The sequence below is a fragment of the Daphnia pulex genome, chromosome 6 (assembly GCF_021134715.1).
Source record: "Daphnia pulex isolate KAP4 chromosome 6, ASM2113471v1".
Lineage (NCBI taxonomy): Eukaryota > Metazoa > Arthropoda > Branchiopoda > Diplostraca > Daphniidae > Daphnia > Daphnia pulex.
The window spans coordinates 5,446,601-5,462,232 of NC_060022.1; the positions used below are offsets into that span (position 1 = coordinate 5,446,601).

At 46.2% G+C, this 15,632-nt stretch overlaps 1 protein-coding gene and 1 long non-coding RNA gene across 10 annotated transcripts; one reads left to right on the plus strand and one right to left on the minus strand.

The window, feature by feature from the left end:
* The first annotated feature begins 902 nt into the window (after positions 1–902).
* Positions 903–15,257, plus strand: LOC124196178 (protein abrupt-like). Of its 9 annotated transcripts, none has more exons than XM_046591015.1 (8): positions 903–1,732; positions 8,813–8,925; positions 9,125–9,805; positions 10,458–10,655; positions 11,084–12,146; positions 12,227–12,463; positions 12,573–12,703; positions 12,775–15,257. In XM_046591015.1, exons 3-8 carry the CDS (start codon positions 9,125–9,127, stop codon positions 13,387–13,389), a joined length of 2,925 nt encoding a protein of 974 aa, XP_046446971.1. In that variant the 5' UTR covers positions 903–1,732; positions 8,813–8,925; the 3' UTR covers positions 13,390–15,257. The 9 variants fall into 9 exon arrangements, with proteins under 9 accessions (XP_046446971.1, XP_046446966.1, XP_046446973.1 ...); XM_046591010.1 differs by lacking the exon at positions 903–1,732 and adding an exon at positions 5,044–6,073; XM_046591017.1 differs by lacking the exon at positions 903–1,732 and adding an exon at positions 6,104–6,700.
* On the minus strand, positions 1,113–2,677 carry LOC124196180. The gene is made up of 2 exons (XR_006875602.1): positions 2,250–2,677; positions 1,113–2,160 (listed from the first exon to the last, which is right to left on the minus strand). It is a non-coding gene; the product is annotated as an uncharacterized LOC124196180 (long non-coding RNA).
* Positions 15,258–15,632: the final 375 nt, after the last annotated feature.

The window sequence follows — 15,632 nt, forward strand, 5'->3', positions numbered from 1 at the left end:
CTGCTCTCTCCTAACCCTCACTTCTTCTTCTTCTTCTTCTTTTTCCCTTTTTTTTATTTTCAATGATGAAGAAGAAGAAAATAAAAAAAAGGAGAGAAAATGTCGTCGCTCGGTTCTGCTAGGGATTTCTATCATCGCGTCGTGTGCTCTGCCGATGGGAGTCGATATGAATATTTCAACGGAAATTAATAAGAGCCGGAAGAGAGAGAGAGAGAGAGAAAAAAAAAGAGAGTTGCGACGTCGTTACAAGTAGAAGAAGAAGGTAACGGAGTAATGAAGGCAAAGGGCAATGAGCTCAAAGCCAATGATGAACGTCCTGTACTGGAATTGATGATGAACTTTTTTCCCCCCCTGCCGGGCAATCCATCTCTCTCTTTTTCCATCAGTAATATCAGCAGGCCGATGATTGGAATGAAATTCACTTTTCCAGAGTTGCCGGAGAGAGCCAAGTGCGACATGAAATAACACACGAAGAAGAAGAATCTAAGCGGAGGAATTGTTATGTATTATTTGCATTGCCCCCCCCCCCCCTACCGTCCCACCGCCCCACCCGTTTTCTCATTGCGGGTTGGCCCCCACCAAAAAACAGCGACGACGAGTGGGAGGGAGGAAGGATGGAGAAAAAGAGAGCCGCACGATCTACGCAAGTCATTTTCTTTTCTCTCTCTCACCCAAAAAAAAAACTGGCATGTCCCCCAGCCCACCCCCCACTTCTTCAGCATCTTTGATAATTCTTCACGGAACGGGTTGGTTCCTCCTTTTTTCCACCCTCTCCGTCCATATACAGACATTTATATACACCACCCCCCACCGGCGTATACACTATATAGATAGACAGAAGCAGTGTGTGTGTGTGTGTGTATACTATATATCAGCGTGCGACGTCGTTTTTGTCCCGCCACTCGCCCGGCGACGCCCTCTCACTTCGCACCTTTTTTTGTGTCTGTCTCTCACCTTCTTCTTCTCTTCTCTCCCAACTTGTTCTTGTTTTGGTTGCCGTTTTGCCACTGCTGCTGCTGCTACTGCTATTGCTGGTTGGGTCCTGTCATCATCATCATTTCCTCTTCTTCTTTTAAGTTTTTCGGCTCGCAAGATTTCGGGGCTTTGATTTTAAAAAGAAGAAAAAAGGAAAAACAAAAAAAAACTTTTTTTCGGTGCGGGAAACAAGTCAAAACTCTTTGGCTGCCGGTGAGGGGGGGACTGACTGGTGGCGTGGAGGATCCAACTGCTGATAGCGTCTCTCTCTCTCTCGCTCGCTCTCCCTGGTTGTTGTGTGTCTGTGATCTTGTCATTTTTCCCCTTTCTGGAGGAGGACAAGAGACAAACAAGAAAGAGGAACTGTTATCAACACGCTTTTGTGCATCGTTCGTTCAGGGGCGGCCAATGCAACACACACACAACAAAAAACCCACAAAAGTTCGTGGCCCCCCCTTGCAAGTTCTTGTCTTTTTGTACCGACCGGCGCGCAATTCGGCGTCTTACACATAGAACAACAACAACACACAAAACCGCAAGTGCTCGTGCCGGTGTCAGCGGCTGTTGACCCTCTGAACCGCCCCCTAACCCCAAAAAAGAAGAGAAGGAAGGAAGAAGGTTGTTGTTGTTGTTGTCGTTGGTCGTGCGGTCCGTCCCGCTCGACTGTCCCTCTCACCTCTCACCTTTCCAGTCCGGCATCAACTGGTCGGCCAAAATAAACGGCACACACGCAGATAAGAACAACTCATCGAAAAAGGTAAAACACAAACTCAACCCAGGAATGGGCTTTTTCTTCTACTCTCTCCTTTTATTTCGATTGTATACGTACAACATGACAACATACCTATGGCCGTTGCGAAAAAATGTTGTCCAATGTTACAAAAGGCCCGGCGCTATGTGTGTGTGTGTCGTGTGCCGTTTGTTTTTCTCCTATCGGAAATGAATTGCACGCAACTATGTGTGGGCAAATCCCGGGGGAGGAATCACCCACACCTCCAAGAAATTTCTATTTTTCTCTTCAAACTAAAAGAAGAAGAAGAAGAAAGAAATAGTTGCGTAGAGAGAAAGAAAAAAGATAAAGAAAAAGGCAACTGTTTGGGTAATCTAAAGTGATTAGAATGGCACCAAGTCACGAATCTTCTCTGTATAAAAAAGTGTGTAGTCTCCTCTCTTTTTCTTCAGCTTCTTTTTTTTAAATTTTAATAAAAAAAGAAAATGGCATTATAAAATCTCAAAAGAAAAAAAAAGAAGAAGAAAAAAAAGTTTGGACGAACCGGCACAAGTTCCTGGTTGTTTCTTTTAGGTATAACTAAAAGGGGTTTCTGCTCTCGTCTTATAACGCGATGGATAGATTGTCAAGTCTGCCGGCCGTAAAAGGGGATGCTGCTGCACACACAACCTGCTATGACTGCTATACGCACACACACACACATAGTAGATAGTGAATATTTATTTATATACATAGTAGTACAGCAGCAGCATTTATAGATCTATGCACGGCCAGAGCGACACTTGTCTGTTGTTTTCTTTCTGTTGCGCAAGGAACAAATTCTCGGACGGCCGGCGGCACTAGAGAGTGGCCAGCGCGCATAGAGAGGTCGATTTATTCGGTCCAGACGCCCATGAAAACGCAACGCCAAAAGCTGTAAAAGTGTCGGCTGGAGCGCGACCCGCAACATAAGCCCAAAGAAAAAAAAAACAAGTTTCTTCTTCAACTTTATTTTTTGTGTCGGGGTTTATAGCAACACACACGCAATAAGAGAAGAAGAAAAAAAAAGGGGGGGGGGAGCCCAGCCTATTAAACGCCGAAAGGGGTTGAACAAAAAAATAAAAAGGTGTACACCTAGGCTGGCGAAAAAACTGGTCATTTTTACGCAAAAAGGTCATAAAATCAAATTTTTTTTTCTTTTTTTTTCAAAAAACCAACCCCGTCGAAAATTCGGCGGGTTCCTTATTGCACGTCTAGTTGTAAAAAAATCTGGTCAATTGTATATAACCCTGGTTTTTTGGGGAGGAAGAAAAGAGAGAAGCCGCGCAAGAAGAAGAAGATGCTGATGCTGGCACAGTTGAATAAGGGTTCAAGAAACTCGGTACGTGCAAATCTTTGTCAACTGTCCGAGGAGAGACGGAAAAAAAGGGGGGCAAGCATATCCGCTTGTCCGTCAAGCATTTATTGTGAAGAAGAAGAAGAAGAAGCCGATGACGTGATTTGTTATGTACCAGGCTCATCCATCTATAGTACAGGCAAAGAGATAGAGAGAGAGAGGAGGAGTCAGCAGCCGTTGGCGGGTATTGTATGCGAGTATATTGGATTTTTCATGGGCCCTTGTCTTTCTTGTTTGCCCATGTCAAACCAGAAGAATCTGATCCGTTTCAAGTGCTACAGCACAGCACCATCAGGCCCAGAAAATAGAATTGAACGCTGTACACACAGTCACCATCACCACGGCACCGCACACACGAAACACGAAAGAAGAAGAAGTTGAGAGAATTTGTGTGCAAGAGTACCCGCCCCCGCCGTCCCGTTTTCACGCCATTGTCTGCCGTGATTTGTGGGCGCTGCCGCCTGCTGCCGCTACTGCTGCTGCTGCTGTGGCCGAGAGATTCGAATCTCGAAACAGCTCCCGACCGAGTCAAAAACATCCTGTTCTTTCTTATTGTTATTATTACACAGTAGCGACAAGGAAACACACACATCGTCCCCCTCTGACCGGAGGAGGGAGTGTATACTCATATCCCCTGTGTACTTGGACCTTGATGCATAATTCACAGATCCAGCAGCCGAGTCCATTGATAAATCAAACACAGTAACACACAGTGACGACAAAAGATTTTTTATTTTTTTAAATTTACGTTGAGAATTTGACAATGAAGCGATTCAGCCAAAAGACAAAAAAAAATCAGAATTGCCGAGAGAGAATGAAGCGAAAATTGAAGCAATTTAGATCGTCACACACACACACACACTTGTCTACTAAATGGCGTGTAGATATATCCAGCGATTAGTTGTCTCTTTCTGCTTTTTTCTCTTGTCTGTGTTGTGTGTATATTGAGGCGTTTGAAGGAGAGACGTGATGGGGTACGCGACGATCCACTTTGGATGTTTAGATGATTTTTCGGGTCTAAAAGGCAAGGAGAAAAGACAATGTAGTAGCTGATGAACGGTCCGACTATTGGCTATACAGGCTCGGATTACAGCACACACACAAACTCTTCTTCTTCTTCTTCTTTTATTTATTTTTTTTTGTTTACTTGCAAGATATAGGCGCTGCTCCCTCTTTTTTTCCCCGTATAGCCGGAGCTGCGCTAATTAAAAATCCCTGGGCCGTTCCAAAGAGGCGAGCGCAAACCTCTCGGGCGATCGACCCCTTTTTATTTTACTTTTTCTTATTTTCACGGGGTGTTTCTCCCCCCTCCCTCTCTCCTGCAAATCACCGGGATAAAATGAAAGAGAGAGAAAAAGAGCTAAAGTAAGCAGACACGGGCCAATCTGATGGTAATTACGACCGAGAAAAAAAGAAAAAAGGGAGACACACATAGCCCCAGCAGTCAGCCCAGCCATCCAGCCAGTCAGCCAGCCAGCGCAGCAGCAATCAAAGTTCTTCTTCTATTTGCTGGGGCGTCTTTCTACGGCTATTATATAACCGTCTGCCTGGCAAATGGGCGCTCTCCAGCACAGCCCCAAACAAACGACTCGATGTGGCACTTCTTTCTTATAAATAGCGGTGCAAGATATTTGAGACTCTCTCTCGTCTCATCTCTTATGCGCATCGCAGCCGATGACCACGGGCCGTTCAATCTTATCGTTGAAACAAAAAATAGCGGCGATTGTCTAGATTCTCTTCTGCGCCTTATTTTTCTTGTTTTCTGCAATTCAATGGCTTCAGCGCCAAATGCTAAATGAAATCATAAAATACGCCAGAGAAATCAAAGACGCCCCATCGGCCATTTGTCGACGATCCCGCTGTTTAGCTCTCTCTCTCTTCTCTCTTCTCTCAGCTTATTAAGAGAATAACTTGCCAGACACACACACACACACGCACGCACATATAACCTTGTCTGCAAATGTGTTTGTGGACGTGTAATGGGATGGTTTGTGTGTGCGCCGGGCGGTGGTGCCCCCTTGTGTGTACACACACTTTACTCTCCAACAAGCCAAAGACTAGAAGAAGAAGGAAAGAAGAAAAAAGGGAAAAGCAAAGCAGCCAAAGGAGCTGCTTGCTGCTGCTGCTTGCTCTTGTGTGTGCTTTGCTGTGCCACATAACTCGGTACGGCCGCAGTATAGACGCACACAAGAGCTAAACTCTCCGCCCCATCCCAACTGCCTCCCACCATCACCACCACCTCCCCACATCTTTTTTAAAAAAGCGGCCCAGCCTTCTTTTTCTCCTTCTCTCATTCTCGTTCGCCTTCTCTACTAGACTTGTATACCATCAAGCAGAACACGAAAAACTGGCATCCCATAGGGTGGGTGGGTCTCTCTCAGTCTCTCCTTAGTCTCTCTCACTAGTAGAGTGTGTGGGATATACTTAGGCCCAGACTGGGTCGCTAGGCCCACACCAGTCTCGACTACGCTACCGTCGTGTTGTGTGTTCTCGTCGGTCGGTCCGTCGTGTGTCCGTCTCTCTCTTTATTTTTCCGCCTTCCAAAACGGTTCGGTCCGTCGCCGTTCCGTCCCTTTTTTTTTTTTTTGGTTTTATTATTTCACACATGTGAGAGTGCAGAGTGGATCATCTCGTGGATGTGTCGTCGGTGCTGTTTATTCACACGAGCGAAATAACTATTTTTTCTCGCTCTCCTTTATTTTGTTTTCTACCACCCCCGGAAAACAAACAAACAAACAAACGCAAACATTTATTTGATAAATTTCCGTCCGCTTGAGCAAAGCAGTGGGGTGTGTGTTGGAGAGTGTCTGGTAGTCACGGAATCGGTGCCCAGTGTTACATCCTTCTTCCGATTTTCTCCCTTTTTGATTTGATCGTGTAACGTCGTGTGTTGAATCGACATTTGAAAAACAAGCGCGGAAAACCAAAACCGCACAGAAACGATTTCGGACCCACCACCACAGCGGCGATCCTGCCGAATTATCCGCCGTAACGTACGTGTGTTGTTGCTGATTTGATTTACCTTTTTGTTTTGTTTTTTCTTCTTGTTTCTTCTTGTTTTTATCTGTTTGCTTGTGTGTTGTGTGTCTGGTCGGATCCAGTATCTGTTGGCCAGTTTCTTAAACGTCTACTTAAGACTCTAGCTCGCCTCTTAACTGTCCAAAGTGTCTACCTTGATGAATGGTCTCCGTAGGAGGTTTTTTTCCGTTTGGGGGTGGTTTCAAGCGGGGGCTGTCTCACGGTGGGTGGTGACCGTCAGTCGTTCAGCGAACCGGCCCACGGTCAATTTCGGACGCTCGTCGATTGGCGTCAAACTTGATTCGTTGACAAACAAATGCAATGGCCCTGATTGGCGAATGTCTGCTCCCGCCTCAAATATTCCTAGATTACGACTATTTATTTTTTTTTTCCTTTATGAATAAAATTAAGTACTTTTTGATTATAGTAAGATGGAGGAGGAAAACCCAAAAGAGTCACATTTGATCATTCGTAACGGCTTAACGCTTAACTGTTGTCAAAAAGAAAAGATCCGGGTGTCCATTTTTATGCTAAAAATTTGGTTGTGGTGTCACAAACATTTTCCCGGACCCGCCCGCCTAAATTCGATTTGTTTTTTTTTGGTCAGTTAATTGTTTTATGTAATCAACATTTTTTATAGTGAGGCAAAAAAGGGGGACGGACGTGAAATAGTCCCAGGTGATTGTTGTTTCTGGGTGCAGACGGGCCCGTGGGGCCCGCCAGCATCATCGGTGCGATTTTGAATCGGTCTCTTCTTCTATTCGCTGATGGCAACGACTAGGAAAAAACCCATTTTTCACCCGATTGTATGAAGAAAGAGCAGTCAGTTGCGAAACATTCACGTTGGAGTGTAGACAGTTCACATAGAGCGAAGAAGAAGAAGAAGTAAAAAACCCCGAAAAAGAATAAGAGAGACCCGGACCCAACAACCAACCGGTCCTTGTTTTCTGTTTTCGTCCGTTGCGTGTTGCTCCCGATTTTTGCGTCTCTCCTCTAGTGGCGGTACAGTTGTCGTCGTTGTTGCCTTTTTCGTCCGCCAAAGTCACTCGGCACAAGACTAGACGAGTTGAGGTCCCCCCCCCCCTCTTGTTCGACGACGCAATAGAATCAAGTCCGTACGGTATATCAACGCAGTAGTAGGGCGGGGGGCACCAAATACAAAATTTCTGTGAAGGTTTTTTTTCTTCTGATTTTTTGTATTTTAATTCATCGAGAGCGCGCGCGGAGAGCAAAGTGAAACTTTTTCTTTTTCCCGAAGGAGCGGACAAGAAAACGGGTTGGGCACGTGGCATTCCAGGTCAGATAGTCACTCGGCTTTGGCCTTTAGCCCGCGATTTATTAGCGCGCAGTGTCTCTGTCTCTCTCCTCTCGACTCTCTCACCTTCTTCTTTTAATTCGAATTTTCAGACTTGACAAAGAAGAAGAAGAAGAAAAACTCTTTTGAAATTTGTACGGCACTCGTCGCAAACAAGGGACGAATCTTGAGGTAGAAAAGAAGAAAAAAACCCACTCGACTCGACTCTTTTTTTGGCCGGTATAGTTTTGGTGGCTGTGTGCAGTTGTGGCAAAGGCCCATTATTATTTTCGCTTCTTATTCTGTGCTCTCTGTGCTCTCGATATTTTCCCTTTCATGTGAGCGTGTGTGTGTGTCTCTTTTCTTGGTACTAGACTACTGCTACTGCGGTGTATATATATATGTGCGCTATTGTGTGTTTGTGTTACATCTTTTCCTCCGTCTCCTTCTCCTTCTTCTCCTTCTTCTTCTTCTTGTTCTTCTTTTGTTTGTGACCGCTGTTATAAAAGGGGAAGTGATGAGGAGAGGAAGGAACAATCTGAGCGACGATCCCCCAAACTCATCGATTGGGAGTGGCCGTCTCTTTGACTTGTTCTCATTGTAGTTTGCTGCTCGCTAAAAAAGAATAGAAGAAGAAGAAGAAGGAGAAGAGGGGAAAAAAAAGTGTGTGTACATAAAAGACGCTTTGCCAACGAAAAGAAGGCTGTACATACATAAAACAATCGAACCAATTAAGCTTTCCTACGATAGTCTATAACCCAGCCGCCAGTCGCGTCGTCGTCTCCTTTTTGCTGCTGCTGCGCTCTTGATTCTTTTCTAGACAACGTCTAGTGTTTGTTCACTGTCGTCGATTTCTCTCTCTCTCTCTCCGCCCCAGTCAAACACCCAGCCAAGCCTCAAACGTCGTGATAAAAACCTGCCGTACGTCTCATTATTCCATCGGATTGCTCGCGCGCCCACTGAAAAAATAACCAAACTTATCGTAGACACCCTATATAACTCATGTGAGGCTATTGCGCACACATTTTTCTTCCTTTCAGGCCGGTTCGAATTGCGTCAGCGTAGACGAAAGAAACAAAAACCCCCCCTCAAAAAAAAATTCCTTTTTTTTTTCTCTCTCTCTCACCGGATCAACCGGAACAGACTGGAATTTCCGACGTAAGACTCGTGATGTGATGCCGTTTGCGAATTACCCGGGATCTGTTTTTTTTTATTTTTATTTTTCTTTCTCTCTCGTATTGCGCGACGACACCATTTGCTCTCTGTCTGAAAAAATTCTGTGTAACTTGCGCAGCACATACGCAGTTTGATGATTTTGTGGCTGTGCCAACGGCGTGACCAAAAAGTGGAATTTAATGTTCGTTTTCTTTTTCTTCTTATTTTACTTTTTTTCTTGGACTCGGCGCGCTCACATCATCAGGATTGGATTTCTTGATTGGATTTTCCAATCGGACGGCCGAGACGAACGAAAATAAACCAAAAGGAACCAACAAACATTTTTGGAGACCCGTTTTGAATGACTAGGTGTTCGTGGTGAGTGTTGTCCCGACAACCTTTACTTCTTTTTTTGTCTTGTCTGTTTTTTTATTATTTTTAGATTTCTTTTCGTGTTTTCTTAATTTGGATTGATCCTATTTGCTTTTCCCGTCGGTCCAGCGATTGAAATTCCTTTCCCGATAAAATTTTTCTAAAAACCCGTCGGTGTTTTTGTTTCATTTGTTCGTTTGGGCAGATGGTCGGAGCCATGGCACTGCTATCGTCTTCAATGTCGATGCCGACCAGCGTCGTGGAAGAGTCCTGCATCCGAGAGCATCCGTCGCCCAGCGGAAGCGGATCGCCAGATGAATCCGCCAATTTGTTGGCCAACGCGCAACAGCAGCAGCAGCAGCATTCCGTCAATAAGCGACGCCGAGTGGCGGCCGACACGGCGGCCCAGCGTCGCCGGCACCGCCAGCAGCGGACAGCCCAGCATCGGCTCTCAACGGGCCGGCGTTCTCAGCGGACCAACCGTCGCGACAACAGCGAGGACGACGAGGAAAACGACGAGGACGAAGAGGAAGACTACGATGAAGATGACGACGACGACAGAGATATGGACGCCGACGTGGAAGACGACGCGATAATCGACTCCCGTCGCGAGCCGCAACAACAATTGCCCAAACAGAAGCCGCTCCATCCTCAGCACCACCAACTGCAGCAGCAGCAGCAACAACAACAACAGCAGCAGCAGCAACAACAGCAATTGTACAGTTTGAGGTGGCACGACTTCCAGTCGTCGATTCTTTCCTCGTTCCGCCATTTGCGCGACGTCGAAGACTTTGTCGACGTCACGTTGGCCTGTGACGGTAAATCGTTCACCGCTCACAAGATGGTGCTCTCCGCTTGCAGCCCTTATTTCAGACACCTCCTCAAGGTAAACAACAAAAAAAAAAAACCAGCAGCAGCTCTCCATCACATTCCGCTTATTGTTAAAAAAGCCCCCACCCACCCAAAAAGAAAAAAAGACTTTGACACGATCGATTATGTGTCCGCTCCGACGTCGGAATTATTGCGTGTCTATCCGATTTGGAGACCCCGGCCGTTATGTAAGAGTGGGAGCGTTTCTCCTTTTACGTCCATAGCTGACGAAAAAAAGGGGCATAAATGGGATAGAGATCCTCGTTGGTCTATTCTGGGATGGGGCTTCCGCTCTTCTTCGTGCCGTGACGCCGTCGTGTAACATCAGTTATCTCTCAGCTCAGGAGAATCTATCGCTCTCTCTGTGTGAGCCTAACCTCGTCGAGAACTCAGTGAAAATCTCTCCTCCTGGATTTTTTTTTTTCCCTCCTGCTCTTCTGTCTAATCTCATTGAAAAGGCGGCAAAGTTTCCCATTCAAACGCTTTCCTTCATAATTTACAGCGTCAGCTTCTTCTTCTTCTTCTTCTCCTGCCTCTTGTTGGAACGATATGATTGGTTCAACCCTGTCACGATGCCAAGATCTCAGAGCCGCACTCGCTAGGCCTATTGATTGACCTTTCGCCGAATGAAATAATCAATGCCATTTCCTTTTTCATTTTCATAAAAGGCGAATCCGTGTCAGCATCCGATCGTGATCCTGCGCGACGTCAAGTACCGAGACATGGAGGCCCTGCTGCGCTTCATGTACAACGGCGAGGTGAGCGTCTCCAACGAGCAGCTCCCGTCGGTCCTTCACACGGCCCGGATGCTCCAGGTCAAGGGACTAGCCGACGTCCCATCCAAACATTACCCCAACAGCAAACGAGTAAGTTTCTTCTTCTTCTTCCTAAAATAAAAAATAGAAATTGTCACCTGATGGTATGCTGCCGCATTATGATGCCATTGCGTCATGTGACCCACATACAAATTTTTCCTTTTTATGTGTCGAGTCATTTGGGGAAATTTATAAGAAAAATCCAATAAAACCAGCTGAAACTGAAATTTTTATATCAAGTCCCTCGATGCAGCTCACACCGGTGTGTGTACGCGCAACGTCAAGGATTTTTTTTTTCTGGTGTACATTGGGAATTTCCTTTTATTGTTGCCTATTAAACGTGTTGAAAGATTTGGATTTTTTTCTTTCCGTCGAAGAGAAAGTCGTAAAAAGAAACGAAAACAAACCTCATTTCCTAACGTTTTTTTTTGTTGGATTTTATTTTATTTTTATTTCCCTGCCTCTTCGTCAATCACCAGGTGTCGGATTATTCGAACGAGACGCCGTCGTCTCGGGAGTCGTCGGCGGAACGGCGCCCGCTGGTCGGATTGGTCACGAACCCGCCGAGAAAACGGGTCAGATCGCGGTCGACCTCACCGATTTTGGCCGCGACTGGGGCGACGACGACGACGACAGCCATGGGCCATCCCGCGTCTGCTGCTGCCACCGTGGCGGCCGTGACGGCCACTCTGGTGGCAGCCAAAGCGGACGAAGGATCGGGAGCGAGGACTGACGGGGCTGCCGCCGGCCTGGTCGTGGTGACGGAAAACGGGCGGCGGCGACGAACAAATGAGGACGACGACGAAGACGAGGAGCACATGGACGACTTGGACGACGACTTGGAAGACGATCATCACCTCCACCACGTGAAAGTCACGATGGAGGAGAAGCAACAACAACAACAACAACAACAGCAGCAACAGCAACAGCAGAGGGAGCAGATGCTGCTGGACGTCCACCGCGAGTCTCTGCTGAGTCAAGCGCTGGAAGGCCGGTCGTCGCAGAGTTTGATGGCCCATCTGTTGGCGGCCAGGAGAAGCGGCAACCAATCAGAGACGAGCTCTCGATCGGGACACGGAGGCGGTCACGGGGCGGGAGCCCATCACGTCGAGGACGACGACGCCAGTGACAGCGACAACGACACGGACGCTTCCGATCGGGACCGGACGGACGTTGGCGACCTGTCCAACACGGAGGACAACGTTTACCCGTCGTCCGGCATGGGCGATCATCCGCACCATCACCGATCCTCATCGCTGCACCATCACGGATCCGAGATGATGGTGCCGCCTTCCGGCTACGCTGCCCACCACCACCCGCTGCTCAACCTGCAGAGTCTCCATTCACTTTTCCCGCCAGGATCCATGGCCGGACCCAACGGTGGCGGCGGCGGAGGTGGCGGCTCCCACCACGGCCACGGACGTCACCAGCACGACAGCCACAACAACAACAACAACAACAATGATCTGGCCCAGGCCACCCGCCGTTCCCTGGATCTGATGCGCATCCGGGCGACCGATCCTCGCCCGTGTCCTCAATGCGGTAACGTATTAAATCTGTTTGCGCTGCCATGACCGGCTGGACACATTTTTTGACAATGTCCGCGCGTCAATGAATTGCAGGCAAAATTTACCGGTCGGCCCACACCCTGCGGACGCATTTGGAGGACAAGCACACCGTTTGTCCAGGCTATCGCTGCGTCCTGTGCGGGACGGTGGCCAAGTCGCGCAATTCGCTGCACTCGCACATGTCGCGACAGCACCGAGGCATCAGCACCAAGGACCTGCCCGTCGTCCCCATGCCCGCCCCGTTCGATCCTGTTTTGGCTTCCTGCCTGCTGGCCAAGGCCGGCGTCAAAGGTAAGTGTAAGAGAGCCAAAAAAAAAAAAAAAATACGACACACAAAGTCTGTCTGACACGGCCGTTACTCACGTCACACATTCGATGTTTTTTTTTTTTTGCTGTGCAGTTTCTCCGGCGGAATTGGCAGCCCGCGCCTCGCCCACCAGCGGTAATCCACGCGGACGGACAGCTGATCTCCGATTGGACTTTAAGAGCCCCCATTCTGGCTCTTTACCTCCCGGCACAATCCCTCCTCAGGTGAGTTATTAAAATGGTTGATGGAGTCACATTCAGTTGAGAATAACAATTTTTAATTCCAACTCTCGCAGGTGACGATTGGAGGACTGCAGTCCCACCGCAACAATCCGCTGCAGTTGATCCCGCTGGAACAGGATCCGGAAGATTTGAGTTTGGCACAGCAGAGGCTTCGTGGCGATGGCGGCCGGGATCACCACCACCACCGCCATCATCACCACGAAAAGGGCGGATCGGGCGGATCAGGCGGAGGAATGGCCACCATCTCTCCTTACGGTCCGGCCGCAGCTGGATTAGTCAACCGTTTGGGACTGTCAACCAAAATGGGTAAACACTGGTTGGAGACGAACATGCAGGCGGCCATGCAACAACAACAGCAGCAGCAGCAGCAACAGGCCAATTCGCCTGGTAGTAATCACAATGCTTCCGGCGGCGGCGGCAACGGCGGAGGATCAACCGGAAGCGCTCTGCTCGACACTTACCTCCAGCTCATCGCCGAGCATTCTTCCAACATGGCCGCCGTGGCCGCTGCGGCCGCAGCCGCCCAGAACAACGCTTCCGGCGCTCCCAACAACAACAATCACCCGCAGTCTTCTGAAGGCAATCAACACGGTGACCGTCCGGAATCGGCAGCAAATGTGATTGAAACCTGTGTCAAGCGCAGTCCCAAGACGACGGCCGACGATTGAATCTATACCCCACCACCTCTCTCAACCCCCCCCCCCCCAACACACAACACACACACACAATATCACATACAGAACGGTTTAAGTTTTAAAAATTTAAAAAACTATAAGAACTAACCTTCCAAATGAAATACCTCAGTATCAGCAGCAGAACAGACCCTCCTCAAAGCTCCTTGAAATCCTTCCTTTAATTATATTCAATACTAGTTCCGCACCTTTTTACCTCGCAGAAAAATCATAATAATAATAATAATACCTGAATCAATTGCACAGAACAAAGCAGAGGGGAAAACAACAATCCAATTACGAAAATCCGGTCACAATTTAAAAAGAAAAAAGCCAGCAAAACTTTTTTTTCCTTCTTCCAAGTTTTTGAGAGAGAAAATTTATTTAATATTTTTCTTTTTTGTGAGATAGAAACATCTCGAAAATGTTAATAATTTCGTGTTGATGAGGAGCCGAGTATACATGCAGCTGCAGAGTAAATGGGTATCCTTTTGTGTTTGTGAACCCGGTGATTTATTGTTATCGGTTATACATTCAACATTTTGTTTTTCGGGAAAGAAAAACACGAATGTTTTTTTTTCCTTCCATTGGGAGCTAATAATTATTAATGATTACATACATGTATAGACACAAAACAAAATATTGATTGACGAGCTTATTTGTTGGGAGGAAAAAAGGGGAAGACAAGATTTGAGGGCCACTATTCATTTTGATGTCATTTTCCGAAACGTGCGCAATGTGCCAAAATGAACGAAAACAACGGGAAAATAATTTACACAGAAAAACAAAATTAAAAACAAAAATGTGAATCCAGCGATCTGAACGAAGACGTTGTACAAATAGAGATTAGATCCTTATTTCACAAAAAAGCAGTTTAACAGATATACGTGAGCGAATGGCCTTATATGTTTGCAACTTTCCACGCCGAAAATGTGATCGATTATCTTACACAACAAACAAATTGACCCAATTTGATCACATATCCGCCCCCACCTACATTTCCCATAGCAACACACACACACACAATATCTTTAAATCCGCTCTGTTCCAGCCCCCATCTGTTTAAAAAAAATCCGTCAAACAAATAACAGCCGAAATTCCTTTTTAGGCTATAGCCAAGTAAAATAACAGTTTAAACATCAAAAGGTACAATAATAACGCGCAGCGTATAGAAACAAAAAATAATAAAACATGTGTTGACGTTGTCGTATTATAAAAGAATATAGCTCTCTTCTTTTGGAATGTGAACGAAAGGTGACAATTCAAGAAGAAATGATGATGAAGCGTTTCTCGATGTATTTGTTCTTCTCTCTCTGTGTGTGTGCGTGTGCTGTGTGTGCTGTGTCCAATTTGAATAAGAGTCTCTCGTGGAAACATGTCGAAAAAATTAACCAGCAAAAAAGCAATACTGAACGATGCGCATGTGTTAATTTCATATTCGATGTCGACATATTTCTCTGTTTCTGTGTAATTTCTCATAACACTTTATAGCCCAGTATGTGCTCGCCATGTTCTTGCTGTCCTTTTTTTTCTGTTCTCTGAACAATTTTATGTGTGTGTTTATTTTTTATTCTTCTTCATTATCTCACATGAAAATGGATAAGTGTGTGCGTGTGTGTTTAAATTAAATTCTGATGTTCGGTGACCCCTTTTTTTTTTCTTTTTCCTTTTTTTTTCGTCCCTTTTGGAATTTTAATTTCTATATTCCCGAGCTCCTCCTTGCCTATTTCTTCTCTTCGTGCCAACACGTTCACCTTTGATGAATTCTTAATGAGAAGAGATCTGCGCACCTGACCGTTGCTGTAGTCAAACCGTGTAAAAGGGCAAATCATTTTATACATTTGTCCTGGGAAAAAGAGAAAGAACAAAAAATAGGAAAAAACCAAACACACACACACACACACACTTACACGCCAAAAGAAAGCAAATGCTGATTCGAATAATCCCCCCATGCCACGCTCGTTAATTACACACACGACACAAAAGTCTAAGGAGAGAGAAATTGCCGTTCGTTTGATGCGCGCTGCTTCGTTTGTTATCGAATTCGGTTTATTTGTTGTTGTTTGTTGTTGTTGTTGGTGTCTCATCCTCTCTCTTTTGTTGTGTTTAATGTTTAATTACCGCCGAGGGCTCGTTTTTTTACTACCTCAAAAGCCCATATGGGTTATCATATAGTTTCAGGATTCTGTTTCTCCTTTTTTTCCGTCTCTCATCTTTTCTCGAATTAATTAGCGATTTTA